Here is a 15,891-nt window from a genome sequence, read left to right on the forward strand (position 1 = left end):
TTGGCAAATAGAAGGGGGAAAAGTGGAAATAGTGACAGATTCCATTTTCTTGTTCTCTGAAATCACTGAAGATGGTGACTGCAGCCATGAAAATTAAAAGATGCCTGCTCCTTGGAAGAAAAGCTATGACAAACCTAGACAGTGTATTAAAAAAGTAGAGACTTGACTTTGCCAACAAAAGTCCATATAGTCAAGCTATGGCTTTTCCAATAGTCATCTATGGATGTAAGAGTTGGACCATAAAGAAGGCTGAGTGACAAAGAATTGATGCTTTTGAACTGTGGTGTTGGAGCAGACTCTTGAGATCCCTTTGGACAGCAAGGAGATCAAACCAGTCCATCCTAAAGGAAATGAACCCTGAATATTCTTTGAAAGGACTGGTACTGAAGCTGAAGCTCCACTGCTCTGGCCACCTGATGCGAAGAGCCAACTCATTGGAAAAGACCGTGAGGCTGGGAAGGATTGAGGGCAAGAGGAGAAAGTAGCAACAGAGGACAAGATGGTTGGATGGCTTTGCAGTCAATGGACATGAGTTTGAGCAAACTCAGGGAGATAGTGAAGGACGGGGAAGCCTGGCGTGCTGCAGTTCATGCAGGTCACAAAGCGTTGGACACGACTTGGGGACTGAACACCAACAAGTTAGATTATGAGAATGAAAATGCGGGATGTTTGTTCTGGGAAATCCCTTCTAGTTTATGAGGCATTGTGCGTCCCCATGTGCATGTGTGCTCTGTTGCGAAGTTGTGTCTGACTCTTTTTGACCCAGAGAGTCACAAAGCCTGGACTCCAGCCAGGCTCCTCTGTCCATGGGACTCTCCAGGCAAGAATACTAGCATGGATTGTCATTTCCTTCTCCAGGGGATCTTCCCAACCCAGTGATTAACCCCCGCCTCCTGCACTGCACACAGATTCTTTCCTGCTGAGCCCTAGGGAAGCCCCCCGTGCGGCAGGGACACCACTGTAATAATGAAATGATAATGAAAGTTGCTCAGTCATGTCTGACTCTTTGCAACCCCATGGACTATACAGTCCATGGAATTCTCTAGGCCAGAATACTGGAGTGGGTAGCCTTTCCCTTCTCACTTCTGGCCTAACTGGTATTCTTCAAAGCCGAACTGATTTCCTGGGTAAGCAGTCGGAGAGAATTAACAAGAATCATGTCTTGCTTTATTCTTCCCTCCCTTCATTAGTCTCTGGAACCGCCTGCCTCCAGTGAGCCTCCATTCTAAACTGCCTTTTGCCAAGCTGAAAACTTTGTAGCTTCTCTCAGCCCAATCATCTATTGCCAAAGCCTTTAATTTAAAGAAGTAAAGTCAACTAATTTGCTCACATATCTAATCTGTGTTCTTTAATATGGATGTATTTTAATATTCTCTCTCTCCTACATGATTAATATATACCATTCTGTTACATCTCCAACATTCAAAGCACCCTTCCTCAATTTACTCTCAGCTGATAACCTTTCTTCTTAAGTCCCTGGAGACTTGCACCACCTCCCACCACCACCGTTACCAAAATAGGTATTCAGTACTCTGCCTTCCATGTGTTATCAAAGATGGGATCCTCTTCCTCTCTAAAGCTAGTCTTTTTTCTAATAGATTCTATCTCCTCTCATCTACTGCAGAAATTTGCCTCTTTTCATTCTACATCATCAGTTTTTTATCATCTGCCTAGAGCCTTTCCCTCCGCAAAATGTGTTCTTATTTCTGTCCTTTCTCTCTTTTTGCCAGCCAGTGTGCCATTTCTTTAATTCCCTTTGCAGCAATATGTTTTGCTGCACAGTTTCCAATTTCTCTCCTCCCATTTTATCTTAAGCTTCCTTTAATCAGCTTTTCTTGCAACCCTCCACTGAAGCCAACCTCTGCTTTGTTATTAATAACTCCAAGAGCCAATCTTCACCTTACTTGGTCTCAGCATCTGATACAGATGACCACTCTCACTTCTTGGATTCAGGCTGATCAGTGGTCTTTCAAACACATCATTGTTTTGGTCTTCCCTCTGCTTTGCTGATTAATTCTGCTCATTCTCCTTTGCTGGTCTACCAAGATGCTTATAAATAGAGTGCACTAGGGCTTTGGCTCTGACCTCTTTTCTTTTATATTTGCATTCATTCCAGTCTTTTGGTTTTCATCTGTATGCTTATTTGGTATCCAGATTTGTATATTCAACTGCCTTGTAAATCCCTATTTAGATACCTAGCAGAAACCTCAAGCTCACCATGTGCAAAACTGAACAACTGAATTGTCCCTAAACCTGCTTCTCTGGCAGTCTTCTTCATCTCAGTTGGTAGCTATTTCATTCTTCCATGGATAAGACAAAAAAAAAAAAAAACAAGCACACACAAAGAAAATGTTAGTTGCTCAGTTGTCCAACTCTTTCCAACCACGTGGACTGTAGCCTGCCAGGCTTCTCTGTCCATGGAATTCTCTAGGCAAGAATACTTGAGTGGGTAGCCATTCCTTTCTCCAAATATCTTCCCAACCAAGGAATCGAACCTGTGTCTCGTGTGTTGCAGGCAGATTCATTACCATCTGAACCATCAGGGAAGGCCCTTCCATGGATCAGACCAAACACTTGAGAAATTGCTCAGGTCAAAAGACTTGAAGTTGTGGATTCTTTTCTTTCACAACCCACAACTGATCCATTAGGAAAATCTGAGCACTTTAATAATATTAAAATAAATAGTTCATCAGATAGCCCATCATCTAGAGATTCTTAGATGTATGAAATCAATCATTCAATCAATCAGGTTTGTTTTTTTTTTCCTTTTTTTGTATTTCTGTACTAAATTAAAATCAGTGGTGGATAAGCAATGCCAACATATAATTTTGAGTTGTAGTGTGGTTTTGCCATTAGATAAACCTGAAAGTAAGTGACTCTCTCACATACCTGCTGGGTACCTTAGACAAGTTATAATTTTTCTAAGATTCAGATTCCTTATATATAAGTGAGAAATAAAATACTTCCTTTAACAGGTTTTGAAAAAGGCAACACTATGACTGACATATAATATCATTCAATAAATGGAAACTACTGAGCCATTGTTCTTGCTCTTAAAAGAAAATAAAACCATACAGTGATTGGCTTTAGCTTTCAAGGAAAATTCTTGGAAAAAATAAAATTAAGAAGAAAATAATGTACTTGCTACCTTGGCAACTGTGGCAGTAGAGAATTTAAAGAGTTAGAAATAAGATATTCTAAAGTTTGGAAATCTACTCCAGAGTTTTGCATAATAATGCCCTTGTTCCTGTAATCTTGCAGTCTTTCTAATTTAACATGGGATTATGAATGTCATGTACATCCATATAAATTAACGTTTTTTTAAATCATCTCATTATTCCAAGCAAACCATGGTAATAATGCTATCATGAAGGTCTTTGTATAGAATTGGTTACCATCATGATTTCTCTAATCCTATCAGTTAAATCTGTTTCTCCTGGGATGATATAATCAAGATGTTTAGTATAAAGTAAACTTATATGCAGAGTACATCATGAGAAATGCTGGGCTGGATGAATCACAAGCTGGAATCAAGATTGCCGGGAGAAATATCAATAACCTCAGATATGCAGATGACACCACCCTTATGGCAGAAAGTGAAAAGAAACTAAAGAGCCTCTTGATGAAAGTGAAAGAGGAGAGTGAAAAAGTTGGCTTAAAGCTCAACATTCAGAAAACTAAGATTGTGGCATCTGGTCCCATCACTTCATGGCAAATAGATGGAGAAAGAGTGGAAACAGTAGCTGACTTTATTTTTCTGGGCTCCAAAATCACTGCAGATGGTGATTGCAGCCATGAAATTAAAAGACGCTTACTCCTTGGAAGGAAAGTTATGACCAACCTAGATAGCATATTGAAAAGCAGAGACATTATTTTGCCAACAAAGGTCCATCTAGTCAAGGCTATGGTTTTTCCAGTGGTCATATATGGACGTGAAAGTTGGACTATAAACAAAGGTGAGTGCAGAAGAATTGATGCTTTTGAACTGTGGTGTTGGAGAAGACTCTTGAGAGTCCCTTGGACTGCAAGGAGATCCAACCAGTCCATCCTAAAGGAGATCAGTCCTGGGTGTTCATTGGAAGAACTGATGTTGAAGCTGAAACTCCAATACTTTGGCCACCTGATGTGAAGAACTGACTCATTGAAAAGACCCTGATGCTGGGAAAGATTGAGGGAAGGAGGAGAAGGGGATGACAGAGGATGAGATGGTTGGATGGCATCACCGACTCGATGGACATGGGTTTGGGTGGACTCTGGGAGTTGTCCACCAGAGACAACCAAAAAGTCAGACATGACTGAATGACTGAACTGAACTGAAATGTAAAGTGAACTGCATAAAAAAGCATTAGAATATCTGTCTTGTTTGCTTGGAGTATATGTTTATTTTCTTTAATATGATATTTCTCTCAAAGCTCTGTGAATATGTGGATGGAGATGAATTTATGTGTACATTTGGGTGAGTGCATTCATATAAGTGTATAAAGTGAGGTGTCTCAACATATATTTTTAAATATATTTTCTAAACCACTATACAGCATTATTTAATAAAAACAATATAAGTTGATAGAATATCTATATTTGTCCATTTTTATTTCTGTTCATTCATTCAGCAAAGACTTCCCTATTATATACCAAACAGTGCACTCAGCCCAAAGTTGGAACATTAAACATACCACATACTAGCTGTAAGAATCTGAGAATGAGGAAACAGATTTCTAAATGGTCCAGACTAGTCAACAAGTCAAAATGAGATAATATTAAAATGTAGTCTTTGAAAAGAGAGAAGCAAACCAATCAAAGGAGAATGTTTCAGTCATTACCCAAGTATTTATTGCATACCTGTTCTGTGGCATGGGCTTCCCAGGTGGCTCAGTGGTGTAAAGAATCCACCTGCCAATGCAGGAGATCTGAGTTTGATCTTCTGGGTTGTGAAGGTCCCCTGGAGAAGGAAATGAGAACCCACTCCAATATTCTTGCCAGGGAAATCCTGTGAACAGAGGAGCCTGGCAGGCTACAGTCCATGGGGTCACAGAGTCGGACACAACTTGGTGGCTAAACAACTCTATGCCTGCATGGCGCTGGCTCTTGTTAGGGACAGACTAGAAGATAAGTTCCATATAGGTCACAACTTTTGCACACTAAGGAAGATTCTTTTATCTCAGACTTTAACAAGGCATTATATTTCCTGATTAAAAAAGACTAAAATTCAGATCCTTTATGAGCAACTGAGAATTCTCTGAATCTTGATGCAATAACTTCAGTGTATAGTATCTGAGAACATATATGGAAACTGGGCAGTGAAGAAGAGAACACAAATTTGTCCAGAGTGAAAGTATTTGTCTGATCATGAGTAGATAAGAATTTTACCAATTTTTTAAGAAAAAGTGAAATTTAGTGCAAAAACTGTACTATATAGTACAGCATGTGGGGCATATCCAATTTCAGGTTCAGCATATAATACTATATATGGGTTATCATGCCATAGAATGGACCCACAGCTTCTCAGCTAACTGTTTTTATGTGTATAAAGTCAGAGCTCTGAAATCTTTTAAAGTATTATAATAAAAACTTGAGCTATTTGAGCATCTGATATCCAGAGTGGTAGATTAGGAAATAACATCCTGTTATAAAACTTTATGTGATTTTTATAAAATCAAATTGATGATATATATTTCAGAATATAAGCAATGTATTGTAACGAAATTACGGACTTGTAAAATTTAGAGTTCTAATCAGCTAATATTTTTTCTCTGTTATAAGACAAAACAAAATTGAATCCTGAATTTCAGACAATTAATATTTGTAATTTAAGAATTAAAGTATTCATAGTCTATCATCATAATACAGGTAAACATTTGTGGAAGATGTGGTTCAGTTAAAGAGAAACTAAAGTGAAAGAGAACAAAAAATATAAAAAGATAATATTTAAAAATTTTCTAATTTGAATTTTGAAGACAATATACTTGCATATATGTGTGTCTATATGCATATATGCAATGACATGTGTGCATGAACATGTGTATATGTATATAATTCACATATATGCATATACATGCACATATATGTACAGACATATATAAAACTTTATGAGATAATGTAAGAAAATGCAACATACTATTATCAAGATATGGATTAAAGCCAAATTTAATATTTTTGTTTTGTTATAAATGGAAGGTTGTAAAATTTTATTTCAATATGCCCATTTTTTTTTCTTGGTCTACATGGTCACAAATCTTGAAGGATACCAAGGATTGTCTTGATTTATTTGGGACAACCTCAATGAATGAATGATTAATTAGCTAAAAAACAGTCTTAAACTTGTCAAAACGTCTCTGAGACATTAGAAACTTTTTTTTTAATTGAAATACTTTAATCAAGTTCTCATTGCTAGAGTTGATGACACCTGTTGGATCAATCATGTCTTTGACATGCTACTAAATGAGTATTTCCTCTCAGTTCACCTGTCTTTCATTTCTGTCATAACTATAATGGGTATCTGACACATCATTTCTCTTCAATAAAGATTTGTTGAATTAATAAATAAGTGAATGAATGAACAACGTGCTGTGAGTGTCAGAAAATAGAAAACTCAGAAGCAGGATGTGACGTAATCTAAGAGTTTTGGCTATATGTATAGGGTCATCTTTGCTGCATCCTGAAAAGCTCATGATATAAAGACAATACAGATATGGATAGTGATGCATAATTATGAATATATATTTAGATAAATAAATAGATGTTTGATAGATAGGTAGCAATATATGCTTAACTGTCTTCCATATGCCATCCATATGGATTCACTAGGATGTATTTCCCATCTGGGCTGTAAATTTCACTCCATCTGGCATGACTTCTAACTGAATGCTTGGCTACAAAATTCTTTGTTACCTTATAATGCTATGATGAAAACTGTATTGATATCTCTCCTCTCTCCTTTCCTCCTCCACCTCCTCCTCATCTTACTCCTCTTCCTTCTTCTGCTCTCTCTCTCCTATTCTTCATCCAGTATGGCATTTATTGGAAACTAACAGCAAATGAACAGCCCTTTTCATTGTACTCCTTTAACTCTGCAAATTCTTATTTTAGCAAATGTTTGAGTGTGTTATCCAATGCCTATAAGTGAATGAAAGACAAATTATATTGAATTGCTTGTCTTGAAGCAGGATATGTTATTTGCTGGAAAAAAAATGTGTAGAGGGATGAAAAATGTTTGTGCTTAATCTTCCTGACAGGATATGAAATGGTAGCTTTAAACTATTCTCGAACTTTTTATAAAACCAAACTGATAACCTATATTTCAGAAGACTTAAGGGTAATTATTCCCAGAGGCAGAAAGATGTATTATATGATTTCTGGGAATCATCTCTGTAAGTCTATTAAAAACAAGTGTCTGGCTTGAAGAATTTTATTTTACTCATTTAAAAAAATGTAATTTATTTATCCTTTTTTATTTTCAGTTTGTTTTTTTCTGTAAAAATTCAAGCGCTTGAGATTGCTGGCATTAAGCCGTCTGGAGTTAATATTGTTAATTTACTTCTTTTTGTGGAAGATAGATCTTGAGAGATTTAAGGGAGTAATCTGTGTGTAGTAATTGAAACAGACATATTTACCCATCCTGTGGTTAATATTGCCTGGAAACTGATGATTGCTACCATCAGTGTATTAAATTTTATATTACAGAACAATAATGTACTCTTTAAACTTTTGAGTTAATACTTAACATAGTCTTAATTTAATTCAAAAACAGTCAAGCTAAGTATGGAATTTCTTGACAAGCCACAATCATCCTGGAAAGCTATTTGGAAAAGTAATTAACTATAAGTAAGAGAATATGTCTCTACACTTCTTATATTTTTAAAAGACAAGTATGTTCTAATTTCACTGGATTTCATAGGAAAAGGGTGTTGACTAAGTCTCTTTACTAATTTCACATGAGCAAATGTTTCTATATGAAAAAAAAAAAAAAAAACACCTAGCAGGGTCACTTCTTATGCCCCGCAATATTTTCAGCCATGCTTTCCCAGTCACTCTACTTCTATGCCATCTTGTGCCTTTTCACATATATATTCTTCTCTTCATCTCTTTTGAGACATTTTCCCACTCAGAACTCTTGGGGAGCAGGAGTTACATGACCCCATGCTTAACAGTAAATATGATCCCAATATTTATCTTTAAAAGGGAAGACAAAAAAAAAAAAAAATATATATATATATATACACCACTGATTACCACAACTAGTATGTGTGTATAGTTATTTGAGCATCAATGGAACAAATCCCACGTGGGCTAAGAAATCAGAAGGGGAAAAGCAGTTAATTTGAGGAATGAAATAATATGGCTACTTTACATAGAAATGGAAAAGGAAAACATGACTTTTCAAGTAAACTTGCAGTAGTAATTAGAGTTATAGTTAAGGAGACTAAAAGTAATCTTAGCAAATAATATTTATACCAGAAAAAAAAAATTTTTAAATAATCATTTGGGCTAAAAAAAAAAAAGATGGGAACATATTGAAGGGAAACAGGATCCAACCTGAAGGATTTCCCAGTGACCAATGCTAGGACAATTTAAGCATCAAATCAATTGTATTATAATCCAAAGTATGAAATAAACATACCTGAGTTCATGCCTACATAAATAAATAATTGAAAAAATAATCGAAGGAGAGATGCAAGGCTTCTGTATAGAAGAATTCCATATAATATACATACATACTCTCCCCTCAGGGAGGTAAAGCTTAATTTCATCTCTCCATATTTCTTCTTTGAGAGTGTGCAACTTCCAAAGAATAGAGTGAACAACTTCCAAAGAGTAGGGTATGGAAACAGAAAGAGAGTAATTTTATAGTTGAAAAACCTGACAAATACTTCTTTAACCAAATGACTAAAGTTAACATCGCTAGTAAAATGTGGATATCGTTCATGCCTAATATGATGTGGTGAGGTCACTTCACTAATATTAATATGATGTGATGAGACAGACACTTCACCCCTCTAGTATTCTCCAAAACCCATGCTAAGTCGCTTCAGTCGTGTCCGACTCTGTGTGACCCCACAGACGGCAGCCCACCAGGCTCCCCCGTCCCTGGGATTCTCCAGGCAAGAACACTGGAGTGGGTTGCCATTTCAACCTAGTCTAATCTTGAGGAAAACATCAGACCAAGCATTGGGAGATACCCTACATGATACTTGACCAGAAATTCTTTCTAGTCTTCAAGATCCTGAAAAATATGGAAAAGCTTAGAAGCTGTCACAGACCAGAGGAAACTATGGAAAAAAACAAAAAACGAAATAACTGTGGTACCCGCCACTGGCACCTAGATCAGAAAAGGGACACTATTGGAAAGACTAGTGAAATCCAAGCGAAGTCTGAAGTTTCATTAATAGTAATGTTCTGTATTGGTTACTTAGTTTTAAAAAATGTACCATAGTAATGTAAGATGTTGACAATTAGAGAAATTGGGTGAGGGACACATTTGCAACTTTTCTATAAATCTAAAATTATCCCCCAATTAAGCATTAATTTAACACATTATCTTCTGCTTTGTTTAGTAGCTTGGTAAGTAAACAGTTACCTACTTACATAACTTGCCAGAATATAGGAATTCTAGGAATTAAGAATTTCTTTCTATTTTCTACTATTTGATATTATGAATTAGAATCATAACTAGAAATTCAAAAGTAAAAAGGAATAGTAATTTAAGTTTTGAGAGCTCATCACCAGCATATTACTTTTATAGACTTCAAGTTCAGAACAGTTAGTTCCTGGTGGTTGGTTGTGAATAACTATGTCATCTTAGATACATTCCCAAAGACACATTTTTTGGTTCCTTTTAATCTCTGTCCTCCTGAAGTCTCCACTTTTGAACCATGTGTAAATGGAACGTTTATTTTTACCTCTGAAAAGTGTAAAGTCATCTGAATATGATCCTTTAGACAGACTGAGCAATTTGTGTAAAAAGACATAGAAAAATGGACATGCATCACAACACAGTCTAAATATTTATAATCAATATTTTGAGAGTTTGGGTCAAAATTTTCATGTATCTAAAGTATGTTTTATTAATTATTTTCTACATGTTTGAGATAAAGTTGTAATTATTTAGAATAAATGTATGGTACTTTATAAAGCATTTATTATGATATCATTTTTTTAATTAAGGTGAGGGAAATAAGAAAGCAATGATACATTCATATTCATGATGTTATTTAAAAGCAGAAATTAAAAATAATTGATACATTTTATTTGATAATATGCCTAGATTATATAGCATTACTGAATTATATGCCTTGCCCCAGAAAGTTTTAGCCAGCTGCAATATGATTTGATCTATACAATTTATACAATTTAAAAAGAACTGTTTTTTTTTTAAAGGCTTTAAAATTTAAAATCATGTTGAAAATACATGAGTAACAAAGAGATTTAGAAAGGTACAGAAATAATCGTGATGAAATTATGTTTTGTTACTAGATATATCTTTAAATGGTGTAGGAAACACGCTTCAGGTTAGTCAGGAGAGGTCCTCAGAATTACACCGTGCATGTTTCCCTGAATTGAAACTGTATGTTATTGGTTAACCAGGATATTTAGCATAATCACTCTGCTAGACTGTGGTGGAGGGAGGTGATTATCACTGAGAACAGATGGGCAGGTCCACAGCACTGCCAGATTCTGCACAAGCTCCATTTATTGTTGGTTCTTGCTTTTTTCCTTTGGTGTTTTAATTTTTTTTTTTTTTAAACACTGTATGTTCTAAAGAACTAGCTGCACAAAAGGTCAGTAGCTGATGACCTTTCAGCTTAGATTTCAAACGTAGAAGAAAGATTCAAAATGCTATCACTGTGTATCTAAGAAGGATGGAGCAGGTTTCATTTTACACTCTAGCCTCCCTCAATGCATGCACGGATTTATCTGTGTGCTAAGCTCTCTGCTCTGCATCTGTAGCTCCTTGTGGATTATATTGTCTCTCTGATCAGAAATGATCTTCTCGGATATGAACACCGTTTCTGGCTCCCCTAAAGTGCATCCTCCTAATGGGACCCGGTTTTATACTTTTCAAGTAAGTGTGCTTTAAATGGCTTCACTACCTAGGGAGTTAATCCATAGTCCAACTTTTAATAAAGAGAAAAATAAGGGAAGGAAAACTGCAAAATGGAAAGTATTAAAGAGGATGTAAGATGTAGAAAATGTGCATGTCCTTTTAATCCAGGTTTTTTGATATGGAAATTAGATAGCATTATGATTCTCTGTGAATTCAAGCCAAATAATAGTGAACTAATTTTCACAAGGATTTTTAAATCTGCTGTATTATCATATTTACAAGGTTTATGAGATAGTCTCCTGAAATTGTTCTTTATGGATATAATATGGTGAAAATTATTAAGTTCCTTCCCTGATATATTACAGAGAAGATAAAATTAAAAGACATTTTATGGAACTTTGCAAACTATGTTCTGTAGGCTTAGAAAAATTTTGTATTTCTTATACATAGCTTAACATGACTCTTGTTATTTACTTTTATGAGTGCAATATAAAATTAATCAATAATACAGTAGCTTAAGTGTCATGTTTAGTATGCTCTTTCTATTTGAGGTAAAGTAGAAACTCATTAAGATGGAAGATTTCCTGTGTTATCAAAAAGTCAAAATGATTTACAATATAAATGTAAATGTGTGTTACAAAGCTGTTACTGACTTTCAGTTGCCTTTGAATAAATCAGTCATCAGTCTAGAAAATGGTTACGTCTAAAGTAAATCATATTCTACCTCATTTTTATCCTCAAATTGCATTTTTCAGTGCTAAGGTTTACTTTGTAGTTCAATCATATCATCATTAGATTAAAAGGGGGAATGAAACTCTTCTCTGTATATTTTACACTCTGGGAATATGAACAGCCTAGCATTTAATTATTTTAGCTATAAAGTTATAATGTACTAAAAAATAAGTGCAAAAACCTAGAGAATTAATGTAGTAGAGGTAATATTTCTTGTAAAAAGAAGCTCTGAATAAATGCACATATGATTTATTAAAATCTCCTGCCTTTGCACACTCTAGCAGTAGATATAATTACTCTCTCTCTCTCCTCCTTCTTATACTTCTATTTTTAATCCTGTTGCCTCTCCTGCTTTACACTGATGTCTACTGATAGTGCAAGTCTGTGCTGTTACAGAATATTTTTGCTTCCCAGTGGCGATCAGCTTATTGTGGAAGTGATTCAAAATGCAACTGCCCTGGGGCTCTTGTACAGAATTATTACTTTTTTCTTCTCCGTACACTGAGATATAAACACTCCTTACAATATCCTGTAGCTGCCTCTTAGGGGCAGTTTTTGACATTGGGTATTCTGCTTCAGTCTCTTAAAGTTTAAGGGTCAGTAAATTCCATATGCTCAGTCACGACAGGCGTTTTACAATTCTTTCAGCAGGTCTTGCTGACACATTTCCTGACAGGTGATTTTCTTTGAAAACACACTGGAATGATTTTTAACCACTCTTTTTTTTTTGCTGATGTTATAACAATTCATGTAAAAAGCAGTAAGATTTCAGATAAAATAGAAATGTTGACAAATATGAGATCTATTTTGCTACATTTTTAAAATCACAAAAAGGTATTTGATCCTGACATTTGTGGTAACAGGCGTTGTGTGTTTAACTTTTTGTTGCTATTGTTTGTTTTTGCTTTTGGTGGAAGAGAAGGATGGTTTTTAAAGCATGAAAACTGGCTTATAAAAGTTAACTCTTTGCTTTTGTCTTCAAGGGACTGAATTATGCACGATTATCTTTCTTATTTATATATACATTAGCCTATTTTAAGGTGATGTAGTTTTGATTGTAGTACTGTCATGAGAAATGAGATGCTGTAAAATAACAGACCATTTGTCAGAAGTATATCTTGTGGAAATGATTAGTTAAATTTTTGAAAGTGGTTCTCATTATGGAATGGCATAAATGCATTTCTGAAATGATTCTGCATCAAGGAACTGAGATTTTAATGCTTACCTTCTTAAATTAATTCTAGCACAAGAGTTAACATATGCAAAAACATTTAAGATAGCTTAGCATGAATAATATTGAGTTTCAGTTCCATTTCTCATCAGATGTTTAAACTATCCTGTCATTTTTTGCTGAAATTGTATAATATCAAATTTTAAAAGTAAGATTTAGAACATATTTGACCTGAACTGTTTAAAGGTAAAAAGATGACAAATAAGAAGCTGAAGGATATTCTAATTACAAGCCTATATTTTTCACTGCATTTTAATTAGTCACATACATTTACACTTCTATTCACATGTGCAAATACTATCTTGTATAGACTAACACTTAATTTAAATTAATTTCCTTATAAGTGAGATCTCAGTTCTATATACTATGAAAATACTTGAATCTGCATTTTTCATTCAGAGGTCCCTGTACCCTGAATGATGCCAACACCCAATTTGCACTATATATTTAGTGAGTAACTTGCCTCCAAAAATTCAAGTTCTAGAGTATAGTTGTCTAGAATGATTTTTGATTGACAAAAATTAAAGTTAATTATAATATTTGAATGGATTAAAGCTGTCAGTCTATGGTCCTCAAATATGTACAAATGGGAAACCTACTTTAAAACAAAATTAAAGTATATATATGAATGCAATAAATTATTTTTAATTTTATGTCCATAAAAGATGATGTCCTAACATCATTTCATATTTAGTTCTATTTCTGCAAGTAAAACTATTTACTATATTTTACTAAACCTGTAGATAAGCTAACCAAGACATAATGTGTAAATTCTCCCAGAAGTATTGATGACCACCAAGCTACCCCGTCATTTCCTAGAAATTAAGTATCTTCATCTAGAGGTTTCATACTGTCTGCAGAATCCTAAGATTCGAGGGGTGCTTGTCAGTAGTTGCTAGAGACAGTAGGGAGGAGGAATACATTCTTCTGAGCTTATTAATGCTTCCTCATTCTACACTTACCTGTTTTATTCATTGGAACTCTATGCAAGCCTTCAGGCACAGCAAGTAACAAATGGCATATTCCTTTCAAAAACAAGGCAAAAGTGGTGTGCAAACCACTTCCTCAAACCAAAGGAGTTAATTTCTGATGGACCAGTTTTGATTTATTGAACCCACAGAGCAATTATTTCTGCTTAGGATATATTTCTTTGCCATTTAATCCTGGCATTAATAACATGTACTGCCAAGAATGTGTGAAAGTGTTTGACTCTGTTGCCTGCTGGCACCCACTGAAAACAAGAGAAAGACACTTTGCCACAAAGCAGGGAAACATATTAATGTGCCATTTCCATGTTTAGAATAGTTTGTGTCCCCTGTCCTTAGAGAGTAAAATTCATTTCTTTAGTTTGTTATAAAGAAGCTTTTCCTGATCTGGAGCTCATGCAACATACTGCTTTCTTGACTTGCTTTCCCAGAAAATTGTCTGTATGCTTCTGTTCTTTGCCTCTTCACTGAACCTGTCTATTGAAAAGTTGTTTTTATTTAAAGACTTGTTTTAAATGCTACCTCCCCATGAAGCCTTCACTCATTCACCTGATTTATTCATGATGTATTAAGTACATTTTCTTTGATCATTTGCTTGTTTATATCACTACAGGAGTACTTAATATGCTTTGTTTTAATCACTGAGAACATTTTATTCATCTACATCCCTAGCAAATGGATATAGTTATTATCCCTGTATAAAAAGTGGGGCTTGTTGGAAAGTAAATGATTAAAATTAGAAAATTCAACACAAAAACTATAATTTTTTGTTTAAACTATATAAGCATTTGTTGATATATATATATTATTAGAGAAGTAGCTAAAGATATTTAAAGGTAAATGTATTTAAAACTAAGCCTTTGAGTACCATCATTGGGTTCTTCAAAATAAATAACAGTTACATTATTGTTCTCAGAAAAGTTTTAATTTCATCGTTTTTGTAATAGATTTCTTTTACAGCTAGACAAAACATTTTTGAAATTTTTTTCTTTATACCTATGTATAATTCCTTAGTAATTGAGGCTTTTTATACTTTATCAAAAGAACTTTAAAATTGTTTAATGTATAATTTTTAATTTAGCAGATACTATTACTTGAAATATGTAGAAGAGTAATAGGCAAATTGAAAATCTCAATTGCATGAACAATTTCACTCAAAAGATATTACTGATAATTAGCGTGGGGTACCATATCTTTGTGATCATATGAGGTTGAGGTAATTCTGGCTTTTCAGAGGAAAAAAACAGATTTTTTCATATTCTATCATTTTTTTTAATACCTGGGAATCCACTGTTACTCATATTATTTGAAGCACATTATATTAACTTCCTACTGTTGATATTTTTTAAAAATGCACTGAATATATTTATCAGTATGCTTGGAACATGTTCTGTATTTAATAGAAAATGAAAGCAAAGTAGCCCAATAGAAATAAGACAGACCCTGTGGCTCTAGGGTTATAGAGTAACATAGGCAGATTTCCCCAGCTCAGTGAGAGAACCAAGCTTTTTCTCTGTCACCCAATTATATGCAGTCATGATTATGATTATAAATGGTAGAGACAACGCAATAAGTCTTTCAAGCAAGTAGACTGACAACTTCTTGGTGTGTGGGAAAGGCAGACTTTAATATAACTAAAACATAAACTGGAGACAGGAAATGGCTAAAAGTCAATGTCCAAAGTCAAGAACATAAAGGTAGGTTTGAATGTCAAGTCCAGATCCTCAGGAACTTGAACTTAGGATTCAAGGATTTTCAATGAGAAATGATAGGCTTCAATTTACCATTTAGCTGGAATACTGGATTATGCCTTGGCTGGTTGATGGGACAGCAAAAACTATTCAGTGGCTTTCCAAAGAAAAAAAAAAAAAAAAACCTAGAGGAATTATGAAATTATGATT

At 34.6% G+C, this 15,891-nt stretch overlaps 1 protein-coding gene across 7 annotated transcripts in view; it reads left to right on the forward strand.

The window, feature by feature from the left end:
* Positions 1-15,891, forward strand: part of PPFIA2 (PTPRF interacting protein alpha 2) — a 503,973-nt gene that overhangs the window by 152,115 nt on the left and 335,967 nt on the right. For 2 of the 7 annotated variants that reach the window (XM_070370963.1, XM_070370964.1), the window contains exon 1: positions 10,979-11,059. The exons of the other annotated variants lie outside the window; for them this stretch is intronic. In XM_070370963.1, the coding sequence (XP_070227064.1) occupies positions 10,979-11,059 (81 nt within the window). Of the gene's footprint in view, positions 1-10,978; positions 11,060-15,891 lie in introns of those variants that run through there. 7 annotated transcript variants of the gene reach the window in all.

Source organism: Bos mutus, chromosome 5, assembly GCF_027580195.1.
Source record: "Bos mutus isolate GX-2022 chromosome 5, NWIPB_WYAK_1.1, whole genome shotgun sequence".
Classification (NCBI taxonomy): Eukaryota; Metazoa; Chordata; class Mammalia; order Artiodactyla; family Bovidae; genus Bos; species Bos mutus.